This window comes from Hippopotamus amphibius, chromosome 2, assembly GCF_030028045.1.
Source record: "Hippopotamus amphibius kiboko isolate mHipAmp2 chromosome 2, mHipAmp2.hap2, whole genome shotgun sequence".
Taxonomy (NCBI): domain Eukaryota; kingdom Metazoa; phylum Chordata; class Mammalia; order Artiodactyla; family Hippopotamidae; genus Hippopotamus; species Hippopotamus amphibius.
The window spans coordinates 48133000-48160356 of NC_080187.1; the positions used below are offsets into that span (position 1 = coordinate 48133000).

Consider the following 27357-nt stretch of genomic DNA (forward strand, 5'->3'; position numbering starts at 1 on the left):
CCAAGCTAAGAAGCCCCTCCCAGACAAAAGCCTGTGCAAAAGAATAACTCAGAACACTTAAATGGGAGCTATGGACTGTCCTTCCCTTCTCCAACAATTTTTGGCATGGCCTGTTGCCATCCCTCCTCTCAGCAATCCCTAGTAGCTTGCTCCCAATCATATGACCCACTCATGTTCTGGATGCTTCCCAAAGCCTATTGATTATGTACTTTAAAAATAACCTCTCTCCTGGGGAGGGATGGGAAGACAGTGAAGGGTGGGGGGGCCTCCTGTCTAAATGTTGAAGGCAGCAAGCAAAATTGCACTGAAGTATGCTTATTTAAGAGAGGAATATGCAACAGGAGCAGATGAACTCCTAGGCAACCCAGATCCTCATTTCATGCAAATAGATCCAGTAATTAAAAACAGTAAAAGGAAACAACAGCAAAATGTCATGTTTCAGAGGCACTGGAATTGTTCAGAAAAGTGGATGTTGTTGCAGGCTTTCTTTTTCAATCTATAGCACTGAAAGCATCTTATGGTTCTTCAGGATCAGAGTGGCAAAGTGGCTGGAAGAGTTCAATGATATTGCCTGTTCCTCTGACCCACATTTAGTTCTTGAAGGGATTATTGTAGCTCCAGGTCATGACTTTGGAAACTGAAAATTCATCTATTCAATTAGCATTTATTGTGCACTTACGAGGGTCTATAGAGCAAAGTGCTCTGGCGTAGGAGTTTGTAAACTGTAGAAGAAAATAACAGTCCTTAAGGAGTCTTGTTATTTGATGCAAAAGATTGACGTTATAATAATGAAATTCAAGTTTAGTTATGAGTATCTTATCCAGTTTACTTGGCTTATACCAGTAGTGTAGTAGTGTGTTTCTTTTTTAGGGTTCCTTTGTGTGTGAGGAAATGTCAACATCAGCTCCTTGCATATAAATGGAGGTATGTTTCCAGGGAATATAGCCAATATTTTATAATAACTATAAATGGAGTATAACCTTTTAAATACGGAAAAATGAAAAATGATGTGAAAAGTTATATATAATAAGGGGAAGTAAATAAACTTTGATATTTAAAAAATGGCACTGCCATGATCAAAACTGTGCATATACACACACTTTCATGTTCGCTGTGAAATGGTAGAAACTGCTCACTAATTAAATTTGAATTGTATTACCTAAGAAAAAGCAAATAAATAAAAAATAAACGAGGTACTTTTCACCTCAGACTAAACTGCCCTGAGACAGATATTAATTTATGCCATAACAAACACATTTCCAAATCTTAGCTGAAGACCCTACGTCATCAGTATGTGGTATGACGTGGGATGTGAGAGGAAGAGAAGATTCAAGAACAATCCCAAGGTTTTTGGCCTGGGCAACTGGGAGTGTGGAGATGCAAGAAAAGGAGATGAGAGGCTCTAAGGAGAATAGCTTAGGTAGGAACGGTTGAAATTCAGGAGTTTAATTAGACTAGATGGAATGGCCCAGCACTCAGCTTTCATTCATTTATGAAAACACTTATTGGTGGGTGTTAAGTAGGGAACAGAAGCCACTGTTGTGAAAGTGAACAAAAATGATGGAATGTGATTCTTCTTCCTGTCAAATATCTACCCAGGACATAAAATCTGATTCTGTTTAACTCAGCAACTCCTTTTATTTTTGCTACTTTTAAGTCGAGATAAGAAGATACTCATGACATTTGTTTAAAACAATCCCAAGTCCTTAAAATGATGGAATTGAGCATGATATTTTGGAAGCTACTGAGTAAAAAGAATAATTATTTAGCTCTTATATCAACCAAATACCTTAACGAACCTATAAACTATAAGATATTTTAAAAATCCTCAAGAATGGGAAAAACAGAATGAGATCATTACACTTAAATATTAACAAGGTATCTGGGGAGAAGATTTGATTTGATAGACCTAGGCTGATATTATTTTTGCAGGTGCCAGCACCTTTCCTTAATACCATTAGAAACCTTAAAACTATAAGCTCTTCCTTAAGACCACTGAAAAAACCATGGGGCACATACATTTAAGAACACTCTAATGGAAACTTGTATAATAAATGCCAAAAAACTGGTCATATTTTCAATCATTATAATATCTTAGAGGTACTGAATAGTTATTTTAGTCACTGTGGTTGTAAAATTACAAAAAAGAATAATAATTTTGGTTTTTGGTGAGACTCACCTACCCAAAGAGGGAAAGGGAGCAGACAAAACAAATTCAACTGCTGTAGCAGCTATCATGCTCTAATGTTTTTCCTTTTAGATTATATTTATTTTTGAGGCTCTGTGGCCCTTAAGAAGCAGAGAATAAATAGCTGCTGCTGCCTGCTTTATTAAAAACACAGTATAAAATACTGTAGTTGCCAAATGGAAGAGCATGAAGTCTGTGGAGAAACACATTTTACTATATGGTTCCTGAGAGAGAATGGCTAACCCTGAGACAAAGAAAGAGAAAAATAGAAAATTAACTCAAAATAAAGATTCCCTCTTCTATCCTTTCACAATGAAAATAAATGTTTTTTTTATATACATAAGAAGAGGGGGAAGGGGATGCACACCAAATATTTTTTGGCACTTTCTCCTTCTGTTTTTGTGGTACATGAAATTAAAATTAAACAGGCTGAGCGAAATGGGTAGCTGGTATGCTTCCAAATTCTACCACCCCTGAACTGCAAGAACAAATATGAAATGATGAAGCATAGTTTTTCAAATGGCAAATTATATACAGGAGTATTTGTGAGAAACTGCAATTAGATATTTCTTGACACCATTGGTCTACAGAAAGAACAACAGCTCTTATTCTATGCGGTTTGGAGGGTGGACTTTTTTTTTAACTATACATATTCAGTAAATAAATAGCTATTTACAAAAGCATTTAGAGCTCTCTGTGGTTACAAAAAAGTAAGTGGTGAGTCCTTCTTTTTCTTTGCATTTAGATTATTTTGGGGGAAAGGATATTTCTTACTTAACCATGCTCTCACATTGCAATTACCACCATAAAGGGCAACCGCTGTAAATAAGCGTGCTGAAATGAAAATATGTTCTCTTGTGTGAGTTTTTGTGGCTACTAACCATATGAAAATCATTTGTTATAAACCCTTGACAACTATGGTTATGTACCCTTGGATTGCTTAGAACAAAAAGGAATATTTCTGTCCCCCATAGCATTTCGGTAACATTCCCAATCATGAAGAAGAAGGGTTGTCAGGATTCATGGGTAAACAAACAAAACAAAACAAACAAACAAAAAACACAAGAAGTGTGAAACAACTGAATGCAGACGATTGTTCTCAGAGCAGAAAGAAGCATGAAGCAAGGCTGCCTGAACTCTGTACAATCTTTCTTAGCACCAGCTTTTGTTCACAAAGATGCTAATTACTGCTCATTAGCATGCATTAGCAAATGTTAATGAGTGTCTTCTAAAGAACAAAAGGCAGTGGGGGCAGAGTAGTCAGGATGAAGGCTGAATGGTAAGGGAAGGGCTACAACAGAAGACAGATGCAGAAAAAAGAAAATAAGAGCAGCTTAGAACTTGGATTTGTTTACTGAAATTTAGAACTTGTCTCTCTGTCAAAATATTAATAGGACTAAGGATGAAATAATTTAGTTTATTTTTTCTTTAAAAAAAGAAAAAGCAAGTCATTAACTAGAATGAATCATTCTTTTTCTACTCTTTAGCTGTTTGGGACAATTATACTTTATAGGATTTGCTTTTGAACTAGGAGTATTAGCTAATATTGTCATTCCTTAATGAAAAGGAATTCTGAATTCTGCGTGTCCTTGGGAGTTTATAAGCATTGTGACCACCTACCCACCCATGCCAATTTTTTCCTCACAGACTCAATTTGTAATATTCAACAAGTCTAATACCTTAGGCAATTTGTATGTAGTCTGTCATTTTAATAAAATAGCTCATTTAAAATGTGGTATGTGTGTTAATTTACAACCTAAGGGCAGCTAGTTAGTAATCCACAATGGCAGAATGGAGATTTAACATCTGAAAGACTAGTCAGAAGCACTTCAGCCATCTCTATCTCAATTTAACACTAGATAGTTTAACTGGAGTAATGCTTCTTAGAAGTGAATTTTGTGAAATTAAATGTATGAGAGAGAGAGAACCTATTGGTCTGTTTCTCTAAAGAACCCTGACTAATACAAAGAGTATCTGCCTTGAGGATCATCTTGATGGAATTAGACAAATAGTAGAAACAGTAACACAAGATATAATGACAAGTTCCACCAGAGAAATACAAGCAAAAGATTTATTAGAATTCATAAGACAGTGAGATTATGCTCATTAGGGAATTTCAGGATTTCCTTTTTGTCACATTTCTTCAAATATTTCTGGAAATAGGCAGAAGATTAATCAATATAAATAAATGCGTTTCACTACTTGATTCCATTTGGATTAATTCTGATTCCTTCAAGATCATGGCCATAAAGAACAAAGTTTAGGGAATTCCCTGGCAGTCCCATGGTTAAGATTCAGGCTTTCACTGCCGTGGACCTGGGTTCCATCTCTTGTTGGGGAACTAAGGTCCCATAAGACGTGCAGTGGGGCCAAAAAATAAAATAAAATTCAAAAAGAACAGGAAGAAGAAGTAGAACGTTTATTTCCATGACTAGCCCAGTACTGAAAAATATGAATGAAAAAGGACTTTTGTACATTTGAGCTCCTAAGACTATTGCATTCATACCACAGAACTAGAAAAGACAACTCAGAACTTGCAAGTTGGCAGCTCGCTCTAGTAGAAAGGGCCTGAGTTTTTAAGTCAGACAGAATCATGTTTGAGTTTTGGCTCTGCCACAGTTTTATGCCATAACTTTGGATAATTTATTTAAATTCTCTATACCTTAAAGAAAGGAAGGAATAATAACCATTGTACAAGAAGAACTAAATGTAATAACAAACACATGCATTTTATATAATATAGTGCCTGGCACATAGCAAAGGTTATAATAACCCACCAGGACTGTTCAAAAGCTTTAACACACACTTAAACACAAAATTTTGACATCTTTCACCCAAAATTCCAGGAAGACAGGAAGATACATCTACTTTGACCTTTACCTTGTTATCTTGCACTGGGCAAACAGGAAAATTGCCACAGTATTCCATCTGAGATTATATTAAAGACTAGTCACCAAAAGATAAAGCTAAGGAATAAAATATGGCCCTAACCCTTCCATTTCTTGGGACTCTCAGCTACTCCTCACCACGCCTGTTTATAATGCCAACCAGCGTTGAAAGTCGTGCTGCCTAAGCCAATGGTCAACTTCACTAGCCAATTTTTGCTTGCAGCAATTGAAGAAGCACTTGTAACACAGGTTTAAGTTGAACAGAAAACAAGGGACCGGGCTTCCCTCGTGGCGCTGTGGTTAAGAATCCGCTTGCCAATTCAGGAGACACCGGTTCGAGCCCTGGTCCGGGAAGATCCCACATGCCACGGAGCTACTAAACCCGTATGCTGCAACTACTGAGCCCATATGCCACAACTATTGAAGCCCATGCGCCTAAAGCCTGAGCTCCACAACAAGAGAAGCCACTGCAACGAGAAGCCTGCACACCACAACAAAGATAGCCCCCGCTCGCTGTAACTAGGGAAAGCCCATACCCAGCAACGAAGACCCAACACAGCCAATAAATAAATAATAAAAAATAAAAAAAATTGTGAGTAACCATTTTCCAGTGTCACAGAAAAGAAAATTAATTTCATATGAAGAAACAGAAATCAGTGGACTTTGGAATGAGAGATTTGTATGTCCTCCCTACCCAGCCTCTGAATTCCCTTTCTTGGTAGTTCTCTGGCAGCCAGAGCACAAATTATTATGACTGTGTGGCAACAGAAAAAAGAGGTGTAGGGTGGGGAGTACTTAGTAAGTACCTGACAGTCTGCCAAGCCCACTGTGCCTGCTGATATATCAGTATTCTGATTATGAGTGATTTTTTATTTTCAGTTAAAAGTAATCAATTTTATCTTGATTAAATGCCAGAAGCTTGGGCGTATAACTGTAACTATTATGTCCCACAGGGAAGGGCAATGGTCAAACATTAAGATTTAAATCTAGTTCTATAACAGCCAGATGAGAGGTAGGAAAGAAAGCTGATGCTGGCTAAGAGAGACCCCTTTAAAAGAGCAACAAACAACTTCAGTGCTCATTATGTCTTTAATTCCCCATTATCCCTTCCTTTTCTTTCCATGAGATGGTCTTACTTTGGTCACTGAGACAAACCACATCCTAAATCCAGAAAGCAGGACCAGACCACATGAGACTCAGTTTCCTAATCCAATATAATACATTTCTTAGGCAGTTGAAGGTAGGATTAAAACTCTAATGGTAACTTCAGAAGCTATTCAGCCTACCTAATGTAATCAAGTATTCCCCAAGAAACTAGTTCCTAGGTCTTACTGAGCCAGAATAGACTTTCAGCTCTTGGCTCTTAAAGGTGATCTTATCTCTCAGACATTTATCAGAACTATTCAGTTCTACATCCTGTCTCATATGTCATGAGATGTCACTGTGAATGCATGTGTGTGTGTGTGTTTATGTGTGGAAGAGAGGGAGAGAGAGAGAGAAGGGGGCAGGATTTTAAAAGACTTAAGGAAAATTTCAGAATCCTGGATTTCTCTTCATAGCTTCTGCATTATTCTCAACCATCTATTTACAGTAAGTTAATTACAAGCAACAAATTGTGCCAACTGCCTGTGCTTAGTAAAGTTGATTGCTCACCTTGAAGCCCAATTATCTTCAATAGTCTGATGGCTAGAAATGAGATTAGCTTATTTTTTATTCATCAACTCAGCCTGGCAGCATTGAGAGTATATTTTAATGGATTCCATGGTCAAAGGCCATCAGTTTTCTTCTTCACTCTGTGACACTGAGTTATGCCACTATCTCCAAACCTCTTCTCCTGCCTCCCATATCCTGGAGGATTTGTAGCAGGGAGAGGCCTAGGCAGTGCTTTTTAAAACTTTAGTGTGCATCAGAATCATCTGGAGAGCTTATGAAAACACAGATTCCTGGGCCTCATCCACAAAGATTCTGATTCAGTAGGTGGCCCCAATAATTGGCTTTTCTAAAAAGCTTCCAGGTGATGCTAATATTATTGCTAGTTTTCAAACCATGCTTTAGGAATCACTATTTTAAGGCATCCTAAGGGAGTGGGGAAAGTTAATACACACCTGCTTACTTTAGGTGAGTTCTAACTCTCATGACCTAGAAATTGTCTTTTTTTGATTGTCCACCATTATGCCAATATACTGTCTTAATTACTATAGCTTCATAATGAACCATGAGGGCAAGTATGTCTTCCAACTTTGTTCTTTTACAAAGACGTTTAGCCTCTTCTAGGTTCTTTGCATTTCCATATACATTTTAGAATCAGCTTGTCAATTCATGCAAAAAACTGTAAAAGCCTACTAACATATTGATTGGAATTGTGTTGAATCTACAGAGCAGTTTGGGGAGAACTGATAACAACATTTTTATTGTTATCAATTGAATTTTATTGTTATCAATCAAATTTAACTGAATCTTCAATCCACAAACGAGTATATCCATTTATTTAGATCCCTTTTAATTCCTTTCAGCAATGTTTTGTAGTTTTCAGTGCTCAGGTCTTGCACCATTTTGATAAGATTTGTCAAATTTTCTGATATAGTAAGTGATGTTTGTAATATTTCAGTTTCTGATTGCTGTTTTTACACATTGGTCTGTGGTTTTCTTGGACTGTGTCTGATTTTGGTATCAAAGTCATGCTGTCTCAGAGAAAGTTGGGAAATATTATCTCCTCTTTGAATTTGCAGAAAAGTTTGTGCAGAATCAGAATTATTTCTTCCTTCAATACTTGAAATAGTTCTCCAGGGAAGCAATTAGAGGTTATCTATTTCTTCTTGAGTGAGCTTTAGTAGGCTGTCATATAGTAACTTGTACAATTTACCTAAGTTGTCAAATTTATTGTCATGAGTTGTTCATAATGTTGCCTCATTATTCTTTCAGTATCTATAGAATTTGTAGTGATGTCACTTCTCTCATTTCTGGCTTTTGTTACTAGGTGAATAACTGTTTAATTAAAATTATTATTTCTTCTTGATAAATTCCTGATTAGTCTGACCAGTGGTTTATCAATTTTATTGATCTTCTCAAAAAACAAGTTTTGGTGTAATTTTCTCTATAGTTTTTGTTTTCTATTGATTTCAGCTCTAGCCTTTACTACCTACTTTCTTCTGCTTATTTTGAGCTTTATTAACTCTTTTTTTCTTTTTGGTTTCTTAAAGTAGAAACTAGGGTCACTGATTTGAGACCTTTCCTTTTTTCTAATCTAGGTGTATAATACTGAAAATTTTCTTTTAAATACTGTTTCAGCTGCCTCTCAAAATTTTTGAAATGCTATGTGTTATTTCAAATTCAGTTCAAAACACTTTCTAATTTCTCTTTTGATTTATTATTTGACCCAAGGGTTATTTAGAAGTATGATATTTGCTTTCCAAATTTGGGGAGATTTTCCTGATATCTTTTGCTATTGATTTCCTTTTTTTTTATAAAGAGATGCATTCTTTCTTTTTTTTACATATAAATTTATTTATTTATTTAATTGGCTGTGTTGGGTCTTTTTGCTGTGCGTGGGCTTTCTTTACTTGCAGTGAGCGAGGGCTACTCTTCGTTGTGGTGTACAGGATCCTCATTGCCATAGCTTCTCTTGTTTCAGAGCATAGGCTCTAGGCACGTGGGCTTCAGTAGTTGCAGCACATGGGTTCAATAGTTGTGGCTCACGTGCTCTAAAGTGTAGGCTCAATAGTTGTGGCGCACGGGCCTAGTTGCTCCATGGCATGTGGGATCTTCCTGGAGCAGGGATTGAACCCGTGTCCCCTGCATTGGCAGGCGGATTCTCAACCACTGAGCCACCTAGGAAGCCCCTTGATTTCTAATTTAATTTCACTGTAGTCAGAGAATATATTCTGTATAATTTGAATCCCTTCAAATATATTGAGATTTATTTTATGACCTGGAATATGGCATATCTTGCTAGATGTTCTAAATGCATTTAAAAAGAATGTCTATTCTGCTGTTCTTAGGTGGAGTTATATAAATTTCAATTAGTTCAAGATGGTTGGTGGGGTTGTGGAGTCTTCTATATGTTTACTAATTTTTTTTTGCTTGTTCTATCAATTTTTACCAAAAAAGGCGCTGAAATCTAACTATAATAATAAATTTGTCTTTTTTTCCTTGCAGTTTATATCAGTATTTGCTTTATGTATTTTGAAATTCTGTTATTAGGTATATAAATGTTTAAATTCATTATTTCCTCTTGATAAATTTACCCCTATCTATATGAAATGGCATTCTTTATTCCTGGTAATTTTCTTTGCTCTGACTCAATCAATACTAACACAGTCACTCCAGCTTTCTTTTGATTAGTTTAAATTGTCTTTTTTTTTTTCCATCCTTTTTACTGTTAACCTATTTGTGTCTTTATACTGAAAGTGGGTTTCTCATAGGCAACATATAGTTGAATCTTGATTTTCAAATCTAATCTGACAGTTTCTAACTGTTAATTTGGGTATTTGGACTGTTTACATTTAGTGTGCACATCTACATAATTGAGCTTAAATATATCCTCTTGCTATTTAATTTTTATTTGTCCCATCTCTTTGTTTTTGCCTTCTTCTTTTCGGCCTTCTTTTGGAGGACTGACTTTTCCAATGATTCTAGTTTATTGTCTCTTATGGCTTATTATCTATAACTCTTTCTGAAACTTCTGAAACTATATTCAGCGGTTTATTTAGGGGAAAGTGGTATTTAATAATAGTCTATCTTCCAGTGATATTATACAATTTCATGTACATTATAATGTAAAACCTTACACCAGTATGTTTCCATATCTTCCCTTCCAGACTTTGTGCTACTATTGTCATACGTATTTTCAAGTTCACTAATCTTTTCTTCTGCAATGTCTAATCTGATGTTAATCCCATGCAGCACATGCTTCATCTCAGACACTGTAGATTTTATGTGTAGAAGTTCAATTTTATCTTTTTAATTTTATCTATGCCTCTACTGAATTTTCCCATTAGGCTCTTGAATGTGTGTAATATAGTTATAATAACTGTCTACTAATTGTATCATCTGTGTCATTAATGAGGCAATTATGCTTAATTGATTTTTCTTATAATTATGTGTGTTTTTATGCTTCTTTGTATTAATGATATTTGACTACATAATAGATATTATAAATTTTTCCTTATTGGGTGTTAAATATTTTTATATTCCTATAAATATTCTTCAGTTTTGTTCTGATATACATTTGTTACATCAAAACAGTTTTATCCTTTAGAGTCTCACTTTTAAGCTGTTAGGTGGGACCAGAACAACATTTGGTTTAGGGCTAATTTTTCCCTATTGTGGAGGAAAAACCCTTCTGAGTACTCTACCTAGTACTGCATGAACTATGAGGTTTTATATTCTTGCTGGTGGAAAGAGGAACTATTCCCAGACCTGTGCGGGCTCTAGTGATTGCTCCCTCTAATCCTTTTGGGGGTTCTTTCCCCAACCACATGCATGCATGGATCACTATTCAGCTGAAGAGTCAGTAGGAACACTGCGGATCTCCTGAACTCTCTCTCTCTGTCCAGCTTTCTCTTCTCTGGAAGTGATCCCTGTTAATTTTAGCTGCCTTAGTCTCCCTGGGCTCTCAACTGGATCTCTTCAATTCAGAGAGCTCATTAGTCTCTGTTTATATCCCCCTCCCAGCGCCATGGCCTGGAGACTCTCTCTAGACAGTCAGCTGGGGCAATCGTGGGTTCACCTCATTTTTTTTTCATTTCTTTTCCATATCTTAGAGGTCACTGTCCTTTGTTGTCTGAGGTATAATGTCTTGAAAACTGTTGTTTCATATGTTTTGTCCATTTTTTAAAAATTGTTTCAGAGAGGAGAGTAAATTCAGTACCTGTACTCCATCTTGACCAAATGAGAAATCTATTCATGCTAAATGTTCTAGAATTCTGTTAGTTGAGTTTTGTTTTTTTTTTTCCAGTCACATGTGGGGAACGAAACAAAACAAAACAAAAAAACATTAAGTCAAGAGCCTTGGCTGCCTCCCATCTCCTTTTTTGTATTTCAATATCCAATCACCTCCAGTTGTTTCCACATGGAATTACCAATTTTGAGGGAATGGTCACATAAATTAACTATGCATCTGTTAAATAGAAATAATATTTATAAGTATTCTAATGACATTCAGAAATGTTTATATCATGTAAAAAGAATATAAATGATCTGAAATAAACGCCTTATGCAAAAAGGGGGTGGGGGCTGAGATGAAATATGCCAAAATGTTAGCAGACATATCTGGATGATGAGATTGTGAGAAGCCAGTTTCTTCCTCTTTAGACCTTTCCTGTATTTCTAAATTATTACGGTAAATGAATACTTCCCGTATTTACTTTTAAAGATACTTTAAAAGCAAAGTTGTGTTCTGTTTTTTATTTTAAAACTGAGATTTAAGGAGATAAAAATTGGGGGAAATTTTTGAAAAAAATAAAAAGCTACAGAAAGTAACGGGTTACTGCTTCTCTATGTCTCCCAGAATCTCATGCAAATTCTTATTTGCTTGACCCTTGCAGTTATAAAACATACCCCTGTGTCCCTGAAAAGAAGACCTGGATTATAAAGCATCATGAAAAAAACAGCAATAAGGCAGCCAGAACTTAGCAAACAACATTTTCCCCCCACAGTGTTAGGAAGAAAGAGCCAACTCATAAAATGTTTAGTGCGTTCTTCAGTATTGGCTAAAATGTTCCACCTTGTAATGGAGCTCAGAAACATCCTGGAAGTTTAAAGAGAAGTGATGGGAGAGAGTTTCAGTTAATTAACTCTACTTTCTTTCAGTTATCAAATGAAGAGACCTCAGTTGACTATTCTATTCTTAGGTCAGGTACCTGCCATCATCCTCACATTAAGAGAAGAGAACAATAGTGAAATGTCCAGATAATTCATCAATTAATTCACTCAATCAACAAGAATACAAGTGTCTATGGAGACAAAGCACTAGGAAGGACTTTGTACCTTAGTTTAAGGAACTGTCTTGTTCTTAGAAACAGGCAGACCTGAGTTCAAAACCTAGCTCTGCCCCTTCAAAAAGCAAGACCTCAGGCCACATTTAACCTCTCTGAGCATCAGCTTCCATTTCAACAAATTGTAAAAACAAATAATTTCATAAGAATGTTGTGATAATTAAATAAGTAAAATGTATGTGGCAGTGTCTGCTAAACAGAAGGCACTCAACTCTATATTAATCTAATGAAATCTTGGGAACCATAAAGTAAATAAGATATTTTTCTTTCATTTCAGGAAGTCCACTCTAGCTAGGAGACAGGTTATGCAGAAATAAAATAGTTGGTGTAAGGTGGAATGTAAGTAAGTACCCTGATATTTAATGTCAAAAACAGAAGCTAAACGGGGATATGTGCATAAAAACAGATGATTGAACTTGGTGTACCCCCCAAAAAATAATAAATAAAAAAAAACAAACAGAAGCTAAGAGAGAGGAACCATCCCAGGGAGCTGAAATGGTCAAGCAATCTGCATAAAAGAGGTAGACTCACAATGAGTCTCCAGATGTAAAAAGACTGGAAGTCATCACTCCCATCCTAACAACAAGAAAAAGCTGAACAAACTAAAATTCAACAGCTCTTCTAAGATCTGTCAGAGAACTGATGTCACAGGGCAAACTGTTGCCCTCCCCCTGCCCCCCCCCCCCCCAGCGCCAAATTAGAGAGAGGCAGGAAATACAGAGAACTGCAACTTACCAGAGTAAAAACCTATAAGCAGAAAACCCTGTGGGAACTGTTACTAGGTAGAAAATTCTACATAGTAATTGACAAATTGCTAAATGCTCCCTGTGAACAATTGTGCGTGAAAGTGAATCTCCAAAAAAGAAGTAGAATTGGTAGAGAGGAAGTTACAGCCCCGTTGAGATAAACAAAGGATGGGGGCTGGAATTTATAGCAATAGGTGCTGTTACCTGTAAAAAATGAATAAATAGAGAACTCAGTTAAATAGAGTTGAGAGACCAGAAGGGGGAGCTCTCACACCCTGTGACCAAAACAGAGCCCAACAGGAAGAAGACAGACTCCTTTCCTAGCACAGACTCAGCCAATGAAAAACCAAGGGCTCTTGTCTTACTGAAGCCTTCCCAATTTCCTTTTCCTCTCTATTTTTTAAAAATAGTTTTTATTGGAGTATAGTTGATCTACAATGTCGTGTTAGTTTCAGGTGCACAGAAAGTGAATCAGTTATACATATACATATATCCACTCTTTTTTAGATTCTTTTCTCATATAGGTCATTACAAAGTATTGAGTAGAGTTCCCTGTGCTGTACTGTAGGTCCTTATTAGTTATCAGTTTTTTATATAGTGGTGTATACATCTCAATCCCAATCTCCCAATTTATCCCTCCCCCACCTTTCCTCTCTGTAAAAGCACTCTCCTTCTCTTCCATGCAAGGACTTGCACATGACTCACCATGGTTGCAGACCTCTAATTGCAATTCTCCACTGATCCCCAATAAACCCATCTTTGCTGGAGAAATATCTGGCGGTCTGTTTGTTTCAGGTCAACATACCTGACTATGTTACTGCTAAGCAATTGAAAAATTACAGGGATTAAATATAGATCAATGCAACAGGATAGAAAGCCCAGAGATAAACTATGGTCAACTAATCTATGACAAAGGAGGCAAGGATATACAAAAGAGAAAATACAGCCTCTTTGATAAGTGGTGCTGGGAAAACTGGACAGCTACATGTAAAAGAATGAAATTAAAACACTCTCTAACACCATGCACAAAAATAAACTCAAAATGGATTAAAGACCTAAATGTAAGGCCAGACACTATAAAACTCTTAGAGGAAAACATAGGCAGAACACTCTTTGACATAAATCACAGCAAGATCTTTTTTGACCCACCTCCTAGAGTAATGGAAATAAAAACAAAAATAAAAAAGTGGGACCTAATGATATTTAAAAGCTTTTGCACAGCAAGGGAAACTATAAACAAGATGAAAAGACAACCCTCAGAATGGGAGAAAATATTTGCAAACAAATCAACAGACAAAGGATTAATCTCTAAAATATATAAACAGTTCATGCAGCTCAATATCAAAAAAAAAACATACAACCCAATCAAAAAATGGGCAGAAGACCTAAACAGGCATTTCTCCAAAGAAGACATACAGATGGCCAAGAGGCACATGAAAAGCTGCTCAACGTCACTATTATTAGAGAAATGCAAATCAAAACTACAATGAACTGGGAGATTGGGATTGCCATATATATATTACTAATAAGAAAAAAATATCAAATTGTACACTTTAAACATATGCAGTTTATTGTATGTCAATTATATCTCAATAAAAGTTCTTTCAAAAAAAAATTACAATGAGGTATCATCTCACACCGATTAGAATGGGCATCATCAGAAAATCTACAAACAATAAATGCTGGAGAGGGTGGGGGGAAAAGGGAACCCTTTTGCTCTGTTGGTGGGAATGTGAATTGATACAGCCACTATGGAGAACAGTATGGAGGGTCCTTAAAAAACTAAAAATAGAGTTACCATATAACCCAGCAATCCCACTACTGGGCATATACCCAGAGAAAACCATAATTCAAAAAGACACATGTACCCTAGTGTTCATTGCAGCACTATTTACAATAGCCAGGACATGGAAGTAACCTAAATGTCCATCAGTAGATGAATGCATAAAGAAGATGTAGTACAGGGGCTTCCTAGGTGGTGCAGTGGTTAAGAATCTGCCTGCCAATACAGGGGACACGGGTTCGATCCCTGCTCCAAGAAGATCCCACATGCCGTGGAGCAACTAAGCCCGTGTGCCACAACTATTGAGCCTGCACTTTAGAGCCTGTGAGCCACAACTATTGAGCCCATGTGCCGCAACTACTGAAGCCCACTCTCCTAGAGCCCGTGCTCCGCAACAAGAGAAGCCACGGCAATGAGGAGCCTGTGCACCAGAACAAAGAGCAGCCCCCATTCACTGCAACTAAAGAAAGCCCATGCACAGCAGAAAAGACCCAATACAGCCAATAAAATAAATAAATAAATAAATAAATAAAAATAAAAAAGAAGATGTGGTACATATATACAATGGAATATTACTCAGCCATAAAAAGGAAGACATGGATGGACCTAGAGACTGCTATACAGAGTGAAGTAAGTCAGAAAGAGAAAAACAAATATCGTATATTAATGCATATATGCAGAATCTAGAAAAATGGTACAGATCAACTGGTTTGCAAGGCAGAAATAGAGACACAGATGTAGAGAACAAACATATGGACACCAAGCGGGGAAACCAGAGTGGGGTTGGGATGGGATGAATTGGAAGATTGGAATTGCCATATATACACTACTAATAAGAAAAAAAATATCAAATTGTACACTTTAAATATATGCAGTTTATTGTATGTCCACAGAGAAACCCAGTGTTGGTTGTGTTATAACTTCAATTTTTAAACAGATTAAGTGGATAAGTCCATTTAAATACAGTGGGTTGTATACGTTTGCCTTTATTACTTCCCAAGATCTAACTACACATGGTAGTGAAGAAATCTTAAAAGGTACTAACCCACAAGGCAAAGAGAAAGAAGGAACATCTGTAGATGAGCAATCCCTACAACATTTTGAAAATGAGAAAAGAGAGAAGTCTCGTGTGTCCAGCCAAAGGAATGTAATGCATGTACATTTTTAGAGTGAATGTGTGGCAGCTAAGAGGAAAGAAGCTGACTTACACTGCAGAATCCAAGGGATTAGATCTTAGAGGCTGGAGGGAGAACCTAGGGGTGAGACATAGGATAGAAATTGCCCTAACTTGAAAGTCAACACTGGAAATTTCCTTTGCCATGCCACCTCACTGAGGCTGCAAGAGCAACTAGACAGATGGAGAAATCAAAAACTACCAGGTATCACCAGTTCTCCTACCCTGCTTTAGTTTTCTTCATAGCACTGTCACCACCTGATATTATATTATCTACCTATTTGTGAATTGAGCCACTGTTCATTTTCTCCACAAGCAATAAGCTCCAGGAAGGCAGGACCAAACTTTGTTGGTCTTCTTCAACTCTTTGCCCTTAGTACCTGGCAAACTGTAGCACTCAGTAAATATCTGTAGCATGAATGAGTGAATGAATAAATGAATGAATGAACCAATCCATCAATGAACAATAGGGATATTACACAGTAACCTCCTTTCAGTCTCAGACTTACTACATTCCCCCCTAGTCTTGCTTGGGGCCTTTGGATTAGTACAGGAAACCTTTCCAAGAGGAAGAAAGATCATGAGCGAAGTCACAGGAAGGAGGAGGCATAGGCCATGGAGGGAACAGAGAAGAGCTTTGCCCGAGCAGATCAGGACTGCTTCTTGAGGGCTCTTCCCTAACTTCCTTAGAGAAGATCCTGTGTTTTCCTTAACTGCATCTCTCACACTTCTCAACATCAAAACACTTTTTACTGTAGCTATTGTAAATTTTTCCTCTTGAAATTTTCGATATTTTCACTTCCTGTCTTCTCACTATAGCATTTGTGCAGTCTGGCAGCTCTGCTCCTCACATAACCCCAGCCTCCTCCATGCAGAGGAAATGTAACCGCAGGGGGATAGAGAGGAACCACGGCAGGGAACTGCAGGCCACGTTCCCACTTCTGCACACCATTATACAGATCATTCCTTTTCATAGAGAAAGCAAATGTCACTTTCGCATGAGTGGGATAATTTTCCCTCCTAGTGGTCAGTGCTGATAGCTCACAAGCGTCTAGCACCCTCACCTGCATCTAGATATAGACGAGGAAAAATTTAGAGGGGAGCAAAAAGCTGAACAAAGTTTTCAGATGAACCAAATGATTGAAGGTCTATTAGATTCATCTCAAAGTCTGTAAACTAAGGCGGCATCATAGTACCAGAGGTAACATTCAGGTCTCCTGACCCACAGCCTGAGTCACCAGCTGCCAGACTTGTGGATCCAAAGAGGAGCTTGCAGTGGTTTATTTCAGTTTGCAGGTGATTTCACCCATCCCCTCCCAGGTCATTGGAATGCAGTGTTAAAGCACCCTGGGTGTGATATTCTACATGCAAATGTCTTCGCACCACCTTCTATAGCAACCTATCTAAATAAGTCACCAAGTCTAAAAATAGACCTACTTCCTTAAGTTCTGTCTTTGATCCCATATAACCTAATAAGGAAAACAGTACTAGAGGCCAACCTCCTTTTCTAACACCCCCTGCAAGCAGGAGCTAAGAATGAAGAGTGGGGTCCTAGACTACACTCACATTTTCTTACATTTACCTGAAAGTGGGTCTCAGGAGGTGTCTTATGAAGTCTAGGAAAACTCCACTCACTATCCATGTACCTATTCATAGTACAGTCATAGTTTTATGACTGTCAATAGTTTTAACTATTCTTGTGGCAGCAGAAGAGACATGATATTGAAAGTTAAAAAAAAAAACAGAGAGAAACAATTCTATTCTAAAACCTCATTTGCCTTATTTTGTTCTTTAAAAGGAACACAACTATTTTTAATTTTTAAGTCCACCCGCTGAGAAGGGGACAAGTAAGGTTTATATTATGTACTAAAATAATAGACAATGTATCACTTTAAAGATTAAAATTCCGTATATTTGATGTATTAAAAGGTTTTACTTCTTAAAACAACAACAACAAAAAAGAAAGTCAGCCATTCCCCTGCTTTCCCATATCTTCCAGTATAATCAGTGAAAAGATACATCCTGAAGTTTCTGGAAGAGTTCTCATTACAAATATTTTGCTAGCTATGACATTGTTGCAGAATTTTCTATATTTCTTTATTTTAAAAAGTAACATTTTTTAACATGTAGCCTATTAAATGAGCACACTTTCTCTCATATTATTAAAACAAAAGGAAACAAAACCTTTGAGTGCTATTAAACCTCAAAACATAAAAGAAGAGATCTGACACATGCAAAAAGCTTTCCAAAGAGACAGAATAGATCCCAGGGCAGAATAAGTAGCCAAAATGATGTTACTGATGCACTTGAAAAAGAAAAGCGGTCAAAAGAGAGGAATTGGTCAGAAAAAGAGGCACAGAAAGTGGGAAGCCAAAAAGAAAGTGATGTTAGTGCTTATTAAACATTATCATGTGGAAAGAGATACAGATTCTGGAGAAGACAAGCCATTCTAATGTTTTCTTGTTCTCTGTTTTTGTTTTTTGTTCCTGCCAGCAGAACTGGAATGTTCCATCAGACCTGACTGAAATATCCCTCAAGTCTTTCAGCCTGTCCTGGCTCTGAGCATGGGCTCTCCAAGCAACAATTGCATTATAATCTGGTTCCACATGTAGATTTTCTCTAGGGTAATAATTTGCTGGCCAGCAAACATTTACTGTCAGTGAGCTTAGCAACTAGCCAATTGACCACAACAAGCTTACCTCATCCTTGAACTTTTTCAACCTAAAAAAATAAAATTTTTCATGAATTTGTAATATATATATGTGTGTGTGTATATATATATAGCGCACAAATTGGAAAAAAAATGATTTGGCTAGTGTGTCAATATTTGGTGTGGAAAAGTGGTCACTATCCATACAAGGAACATAAATACCACATTCACTCCAAAACACGAAGACGAGTGACATGTTACTGACGCATACTTAATACCACAGGAAGTATGAAGAGGAAGAAATTTGTTTTTCTGAAAAAAATCCAGGAAAGCATCACAGAGGAGGTGGGACTCAGCTGAGCCTTGAAGATGGGCAGGGTGATGATAAAAAAAGATTGAGAGGGGCTAAGGTGATTACTTCCATAAAATAACATGTAGAAGTTGGAAAATGTGCTGGGCAAGCAGGAAGTAGAGAGTGGATCAAATGGATTAAATTTTGAACTTAAAGTAAGACTAAGTTCAACTGGCAGGAGATCCTGACATACTGGTTTTGGAAATCTAAACGTCACATGGTCACAATGAGAAATCATCTAAGCTTTCTGATGAAGGAAGAGACAGAATGGAATGATACTCTAGGAATTAGCCAAGATCTGAAAAAACATAAGCCATGGCAGAAAACTAAAAAGTGCTCCTTTACCTACCAGTAATTTACATTCTAGTGTAAAAATAATGTATTGATATTTTGCACCCAGATACCTGAATGAAAATGAAATGAAAGCAAGCTAAAATGAAAAGTGGAGGACAGAGAGTTTAGAGTACTGGATCTTAGATCACAGTGGTATTATTATAATATGGGGAAGCCACATGATGACACAAATCTTGGGCTATTTCATAATTTTGACTGGAACTTGCAAGTATCTCCTGTAGGGTCCAGGAGATGTTTTTGCAAGAAGATCCTTGCCATTATTTTTTAAGTATTCTGTGGGAGGTTAGCATTACCAATATGAATCTATGTTCAAATCTTTAATGTGGAGTCAGAGAAACTCTGGAACTATGAAATCCTGTTTGTGTATTTGGGGAGTTGGAAGAGAAATAGAAAGGCAGGAAAACTTTTTTTTCTTTGAGTCAAAAATATTTTCTTAAAGGCAGGTAGAATTGAGGGATGCTATTGTATTAGTCACTGCCTCTCAAAAACTAGATGTTTAAGAACTGAATTATTGACTTGAATGTAATTCAGTAAGTTCAATGAAAAGGAAGTATATTTGAAGTTAGAGAATTCCATTTCACAAAAATCACCATATTTTAAGGCTTGGGCTAGTTGCAAGTTTGACTTGTACACAATATTAGCCATGGAATGAAAAAAAACAAAAGAAAATGAACTATTCTCACTGGGAAGGCTATTTAGTTATTCATTACCTGGGAAATGTCACAGTGCTGCATAAATGAGGGACCCATTTTCAGTTTAGACTTTAAGTAGAGGATAGCATCAACACCGAGAGGGTAGGAAAGCCTCTTCAATCTACACAGTGTATAGACAATCTTCCCCTTCAAGGAGAGAGGACAGACATGAAGAATAAGACAGATAAATCATTAGCCCTCAGGTGTAGAAAAAGACATATAGCATCATGAAGACATTCTCAGAGTTAAAAAGCAAAGATTGCAAACTCTCTGTCATGGATAATTAAGATCTCACAATTTGAGATTCCAGGCAAGATCAGACCAGAAGCAGAATGGAGCACAGAAGGATAGATGAGCCCTACCACCCTGAAAGAAACTCCTTAGTGTCTTGCCTAAAGCTTCTCACTGGTTCCCTAAAGAAAAAGAACTAGATATTTACATCAAAATCTACTGTGTGCCCTACTAACTATAACTATAGCTCACTTCAGTAAGCATAAATTATTTATTTACAAAGTAAATAAAATGCTACCTTTAATTAGGTTCCATGAGATTTCACTTTCCAGCTCTGAATTTCAGGCAGATCCTGTAGCTTTCTGGTAATTTATAGTTACAAGAATCACCTCACTTTGATAAGCCATATTCATTTTCTGGTATCAAGGAATTAAAATGCACAGTCCAGTCTAAATTAACCAGTCTAAGACTTGGTTAAGGCATTCTTCTGAGGGCCTTTTGCAACACTTCCACGGGTATAACCCCAATAGTTCACCCCACAGGCAGCGTCTGTATCCATACAATCCTCACTCCAACAAGCAACCTTCTTGGATGAAGACTCATCAAAATCACTCAGCCCCTGTTACTTTCCACTATATCTATTTGGCCCAGGAAGAATATATGAATTCTTGCTTTAATAAACGATGGAAACATAAGCTGTTTTCAATAATTCTGTTTTATCAAGACATATTCCTGTTTGTGGGTAGTACATATTGTATACTCAGCAGAAAATTGTCTAGGATAGAAAGTGAAAATTAGCTGGAAAGGAAGTAAGGGACAAGAAAGTTAATATTTATGGAAGGCTTCCTATATACAAGTAAGCTGTACTAAAAGAGATGAAATGATTAGCTATAGTGAACAACCATCATTTTATTATCCCAGTTGCTATGCTTTTATGGGAACTTTTCTACTCTCCCCAACATTTTCTGTGAATTGTATCCTGATATAAACATACACACATTTACCCACTCACATGGCCGAGAAAATGGAAGCTTTAGGCACTCTTAGCCTTAGTCTTACCTGTTATGTCTACTACAAAAGAGAGAAAATCATAATGCAACCAGAAAGAATAAAGCAGATTTGCAGAGGTAAAAGACAATTTCCAGGATTTGCTATAGGGCTTCAGTCTCTGGTTCTAGTTGAGCCTGAGACTCAACTTTATTCTTCCTTTGGGTTCTGGAAACCTCCCCACACACCACCACCCCCGCCCCCATCTTTTAGCTTAGGCTAGCTAAGCTGGAACATGTTGTCTTTAACCAAATTGCCCTTAACTAATACCCCCCCTCAAGATCTAAAGCCTACAAGAAGGGAAGCAAGGATTCAAACCCAGGTCTGCATGATTCCAACATTTGTTCCACTTACCCACACTGCCAGGAGATAATGACATGGTGTGGTGCTAAGAACGAGCACAGTTCTTCATACACAGAACTGTAGCAGTCAGACCTTTAAAGTAATAATCCAAACACTCAGAACTGGGACTTCCCTGCTGATCCTGTGGTAAAGAATCCGCCTTTCAATGCAGGGGATGCAAGTTCAATCCCTGGTCAGGGAACTGAGATCCCACATGCGGCAGGGCAACTCAGCCCGAGAGCCACAGCTACTGAGCCCGCGCCTCATCTACAGAGCCTGCATGCCACAAACTACACAGCCCATGCGCTCTAGAGCCAGTGCTCCACAACCAGAGAGAAAAACCCACATGCCATAACTAGAGAGAAGCTGCAATGAAGAGCCTGCCTGCTGCAATTAAGACCTGACACAGTGAAAACAAAACAAAACAAAAACAAAAGCAAACAAGCAAACAAAAAACATACTCTGGACTGATCAGATTTGTGTCTGCTGAATGTTTTGGCTCCACAGCTAGGGGTTGATCTGGATAAACTGAAGAATGTTCATTAGAGAGACACAGAAGATTAAACAGTTGGAAATGAGAAAAGGTGTATTGCCTCCACGATTCAATTGATACTTCACCTCCTGCACCTAAACATCTTTCTCATGATGGTCTTATACGCCTTTTAATATTTTCTAAGTCTTCGTCTCATCTCCTCAAACAGGTTATGAGCTTCTTGAGTCAGGGAGTGTCTATTATACTTTTTGTTGTATTGTGTTAAGTGAATTAAAATTAAAGAAGACAGTTTGTTCAAACAAGAGAATAAGAGGATAATTTAATAACAGTACTGGTAAATATGAATCTCTACATTGATGGGAACTGACTTTTCCCCATACCACAACCAGAAGAAGAGGAAGAATTTTTACATACAAATATGAGATATTTAAATTAGTGATAGAGATAAATTTCCAAACTGAAGCAATTGTTGTAACGTGTCACAAGAGGAAAAGCCTTAGCGATTCAGCTTTTACATAGGGATATTTTTCTTGCCTAGGACAATTTTGCTTTGGATCCTTTCACTGTCTCACTTAATAACGATTTATGGGCTTTATGCCCATTCTTCAATTCTTCCAGGACCTATGAAGACATCAGACAAGAGTAGAATTTTATCTTTTTTCCCCATTAGAATATCCTATATGAATATACCTAGTGTTTCTGAATATTGGCATATGGAACTGGATAGTAAAAATCTGTATCTTTGGTAAAAACCAGGCGTGTGAGAACTACCCCAAAGTAGAGAAATATGTTTTGAAGTTATGTACGTTACATCATTTAAAAGTTCTAATCACTGAAGAGAATCCTTGAATAGTAAAGCTAAAACATACTAAACAAACTATACTATAAAACATACGGTATTGGAATTTTTGCTTCCAGCCACAATGAAGTAAATAGGAATGCATTAACCCTCTTATCTTAAGCAACTAGAAAGCCAGACAAAATATATGGAACATCTCTTTTCAGACACAGCTCAAAACAGTGATCCTTCAAAGCAGGAAAACAAATGAGATATGCCTGACATTGCCTGATCATTTTGCCTACGGAGAGTTTCCAGGCTGCAATACAGAGACGGGAACCCAAACAGAGGCTTGTGGTCTCACTGAGTTAAGAAGACATGGTTCTGATTTCACACACACACACACACACACACACACACACACAGCTCTAGATCTACAGACAAATCTTTTCAAACATTGCCTGAATACCGATGTGTACATACATGTGTGGTAACTACCAAAGCCAGGGAGAGACCTCCTAATTCATGAAGCACTGGTGAGAGTCCTTAGAAAGTTATTGCCCAGACCAAATTAGCCATCCTTTGAAAACACCCTAACAGAGTTTAAAACCAAGTCTCAAAAGCATCCGGCTAATTTAACATTACTTTCTCCATCCCAGAAAATAATCCAACATATCCATTTTTAAATATGATAAAAGATCATTTATTTGAGCACCACAAATTTAGAATTTTGAAGAATCTGTATGAGCAGGACTGAGTTTTATTTCTGCATTGTTGAAAAAAAAAATCATATGGCCAAACAATGCTATAGAAACACGGCGATGACTGCCATTTTCATTTTGTATTTATATCAGAGTTTACAAAATGGCTTTCATAAACATTAACTCATCTAAGCCATTTAGGACCACTATTTTACCAATAGGCAGTTTCTGTCTATAAATTACAGAATCTATTGATGCACTGAAGGAAAATTTCCAAGGGTATTTCTAGTGAATCTGTTAATCTGTTTTAAACAATGATGAGAGAGAGGGTGGGGAAAGATCTCAACATGTTACATTTTAAACTACAAGTCAGAATTAGCATCATTTTTGCAAATCGTTAAGATAGCCTGAGCAGCCTTATTGCAAGTTTTTGTAAAAATTGTTGGAGATCTAAAAAGAGCCTGCCAATACCTTCACAACCAAAAAAGCCTGAGGAGTTTGAGGACCCCAGGTTGGAACATCCTAAAGGTGCTGAAGTTAAACATCTTATATAAAATTTGAACCCTACACTTATTAATGGAAAACTAACCCACATGTTAAAAGTTAATATACAACTATGAGCTATTTCTAATACCTTCTTTGGAAAAGTGTGTTGAGCCTCAAAAGAAGTGGTTAGTTTTGTTTTTGTTTTCTGAAAGCAATGACCTGTTTTGATAATAATATTCCTAAGACCACACAGATGTTTGAAGTCAGTAAAATAACTGAGTATATTAAATAGGATACTCCTTAGATTCTCAAGACACAGGCCTGGATGACTTTAGTAGATTATCTCTACGTGAGATCTCTGTCTCCACTTTCCATTCTAAGGTTAAATAAATTAGCTAAAGGAATAACGGAGGCCAAGGCCATTGGATTAGAACTTCCATGCTGAAAAGCAAATATGTATTTCCAGGTTTTCCATATTTAAAATTTTTACCAGTTTGTCTTTTGGGGACTGAAATGAGGCTGACAACAGATCCATATGTAAGCTGCATTAGCATCACAGAATGACAGCTGAACATGCCACCCACTGTCTCCATGGTACTGAAAATGCACCTCTGTGACAAGTCACAGGATCCAAAAATGTTTCATCACTTTGCTTCCCTTCACATAAATACCCCCCAATAGGGTTTTATGTCTCTCTTCTTAGCTTTCTCTACCTTAATCCTCTTTCCTCTACACTTCAACTTGACTTAATTCAGAACTGTATCTAATTCACAAACTGCAGCAGGACAGGTCTCCCTCACAAAGCCGCCCCACACAGCTATCTGACAAGAGGTCACTGCTATGCACTAAACCCCAAGTTTGAGCTGCTGCACTGGAATCTCAGTATATTTTGCTTTCCCTCATTATCTTCTTAAATGAAAGAAAGGGAAGTTTCAACACTTACCAGTTGGTGAAATTGTACATCCATTAAAGAAAAGAAGTTGAAGAAATAGTGAACCCTTCCCAATTTCTCAAGAAACAAAGGGACCCTACTCACAGAAAAATAGAAAGAGGAATGCCCCAAAGAAGAAACAAAAATTGTGAAACAAACTTTTCAAAGTGCCCAATCTCCAAGAGGTGGTAGAGTATCCTGCAACCATATCTTTATTTTGAAATACCTTTCTTGGGTGGCATCCTGGTGGTGTCCTGTCAGAACGTCTCGGCTGCCGGCTAACTTGAAGCAGGATGACAGGTTGAAGGGACAAATGTTTCAGGTCTGGTCCAGCACATGCACACACTTCTGCCTGTTGCTGAAAGTGCTCCCTGGTGCCATTTCACAGTCTGAAACATAAGAAGGTACTAATTTCCTCACCATTAAATTTTCATGAATGTTTAGTTTGCCATTTAGGGATGGAGTACTCAGGTCAAAAGGGTTGTATGTGGGGCTCATGTCTGAAATAAAACTAGACTGATCGTGCAAGTGGTATTCAAAGCAAATCTGGCTTCATCCCACTCTGTGTGTGCTTGCGTGCCTCATTTTAAATACCTTCCATTCTAGGGCTTTATCCTAAATACATGTACGGAGGGCAGTGTAAGGGAAAGCACTTACAGAAAGGTGAGAAATACTGACCACTAAGTAGACTTGGTAAATTAAATGAGTAAACAAAGGAGATACTCCTACGTGTGGAGTTCAGGTTTAAGCAGCAAAGCTATATAGTGCATTCAACTTAGCAATCAATTCCAATGTGGGGAAACCTGGAGACACTGTGTTCATTTTCTCAACTTCTCTGAAAATAAAACTTGCTATAAGAGGAAACTTATTTTCTGGGAAATTAAAAAAAAAATTTTTTTTCTCTCTATCAACACTTCTCAAAGGATGGTAGTAATCCTTGCTTTAAAATGGTGAACAAAAAAAGACTTCCATCACTAAAAAGAAAGAAAGGGACAAAATGTGCTGAAATTTAATGTTGCAAAAGAGGCTGCCTTTTTGAGAGGGAGAATGTAGGCATTCTCTGGTTACTTCGGTCATAGCCACTGACCTTGGCAAGAAGAAGCACTGTTTTGAAATGGATCCTAGTGGCACATATACACCAGGGAAACTTGTGGCTGCACAGATGGATTTGTGCACAGATCTGACCCTTCTAGAATATAAAGTGTACTACATAGATTTTAGCTAAAGTAGTGTGTAGCACACCTGGAATTATGGTTTAAAGCAAAGCTTTGTAAAGTAATGCTCACTTAGTTTTTTCGTATTCTGGACACCAGATCGCAATACTAGTAAGATAGGATATAACTGATACAACTACTTACACTTAAAGATTTACATTGTAAGTTAAAGTGGTTCTTTAACTTCGGAATTTGTAAGGAAATTGAGAAGTTTTGTTGTATATTTATTCGACCTATAATCTAGAGTGAGAACAATATGTAATTTAATTTATATTAACTTAAATTAAAATATGTAAAATAATTCTAAATGTTATTCTAACAAAAATCATAATAAACTTATAAATAAATTAACAAAAGATGTTCCTCAAGCCTTGTGTCCAGAAAATTATAAAAATACTAAACAACAGATTAAACACAGAAACCAGAAAAGAAAAATAGATTAATTCAAGCCTTTTAACATTAAAAATTTCTATTCCTCAAAAGATGTTTCAAAGAAATTAAAGTAGAAAATATTTACGACTCACACAACACTTCATAAAAGTATAAAAAACAAAGGACTTCTACTTAACAAGAAGAAAACCAGCACCCCCAAAAGGGAAATAAATGGCAAAAGATTTGAACAAATATACACATAGGAAGATATGAAACCTAATAAAAATGAGCAAAACATGAGCATAATTTCACGGAAGAGGGAACACATAGCCAACAGACATATTAAGAAATTTCCAGTCTCATCTAGAGAAACACAAATCGAGACTGCAAGCGGTAGGGGTATGTTGCTTTAAACCTCAGAAGTTCCCCAGGTGAAATTTAAAACTGTCCCCATGCATGGAGAGCAAAGGGAGACCAAAGAAAGAGGCAGGCCACTCCAAATTGGTAGCTGGTGGCTTTAATAAACAAGGGAACTCACACTTGACGTTTGTCCCCAGTGGTCACAAGACAAGTAGATCTCGGCACTGCCCTGCAGAATCTTAAGGGTTTATAGAGGCTTTAACTGGGTTAGGTTTTGTATTCAGTCCAGATGGTCTCAACAACAACTGCTCTCACAGGACTGTGTCCCTGAGGCACCTCTGGTGCCTGGGAAGGCAGGGAAGGTCGGCAGAATGCACCTTCCAAGGGCAGGGGAGGGGATAAGGAGCCTCCGATGGCCCGGGTCCAGCTTGAGCGTCCACAGCAGCCACGCTGTCTTGATGACGTTCTCCAGCACTCCACCCCTCATGCTGGCTCTTAAAATTTTACACGCCACCTTTTTCCCACAATGTGCCCTGAATGGTCAACAAAAAGTTTCATTAGTGTGGCTCATTTGTGGCTA

General features: G+C 37.3%; 1 protein-coding gene across 1 annotated transcript in view; it reads right to left on the reverse strand.

The window, feature by feature from the left end:
* The window catches only part of TMC1 (transmembrane channel like 1), a 127168-nt gene extending 102043 nt beyond the window's left edge, over window positions 1–25125 (reverse strand). The window contains exon 1 of the mRNA XM_057722167.1: window positions 25058–25125. Coding sequence (XP_057578150.1) covers window positions 25058–25073 — 16 coding nt within the window. The 5' untranslated portion in view covers window positions 25074–25125. The remainder of the gene's footprint in view (window positions 1–25057) is intronic.
* Between the last annotated feature and the right edge of the window lie 2232 nt (window positions 25126–27357).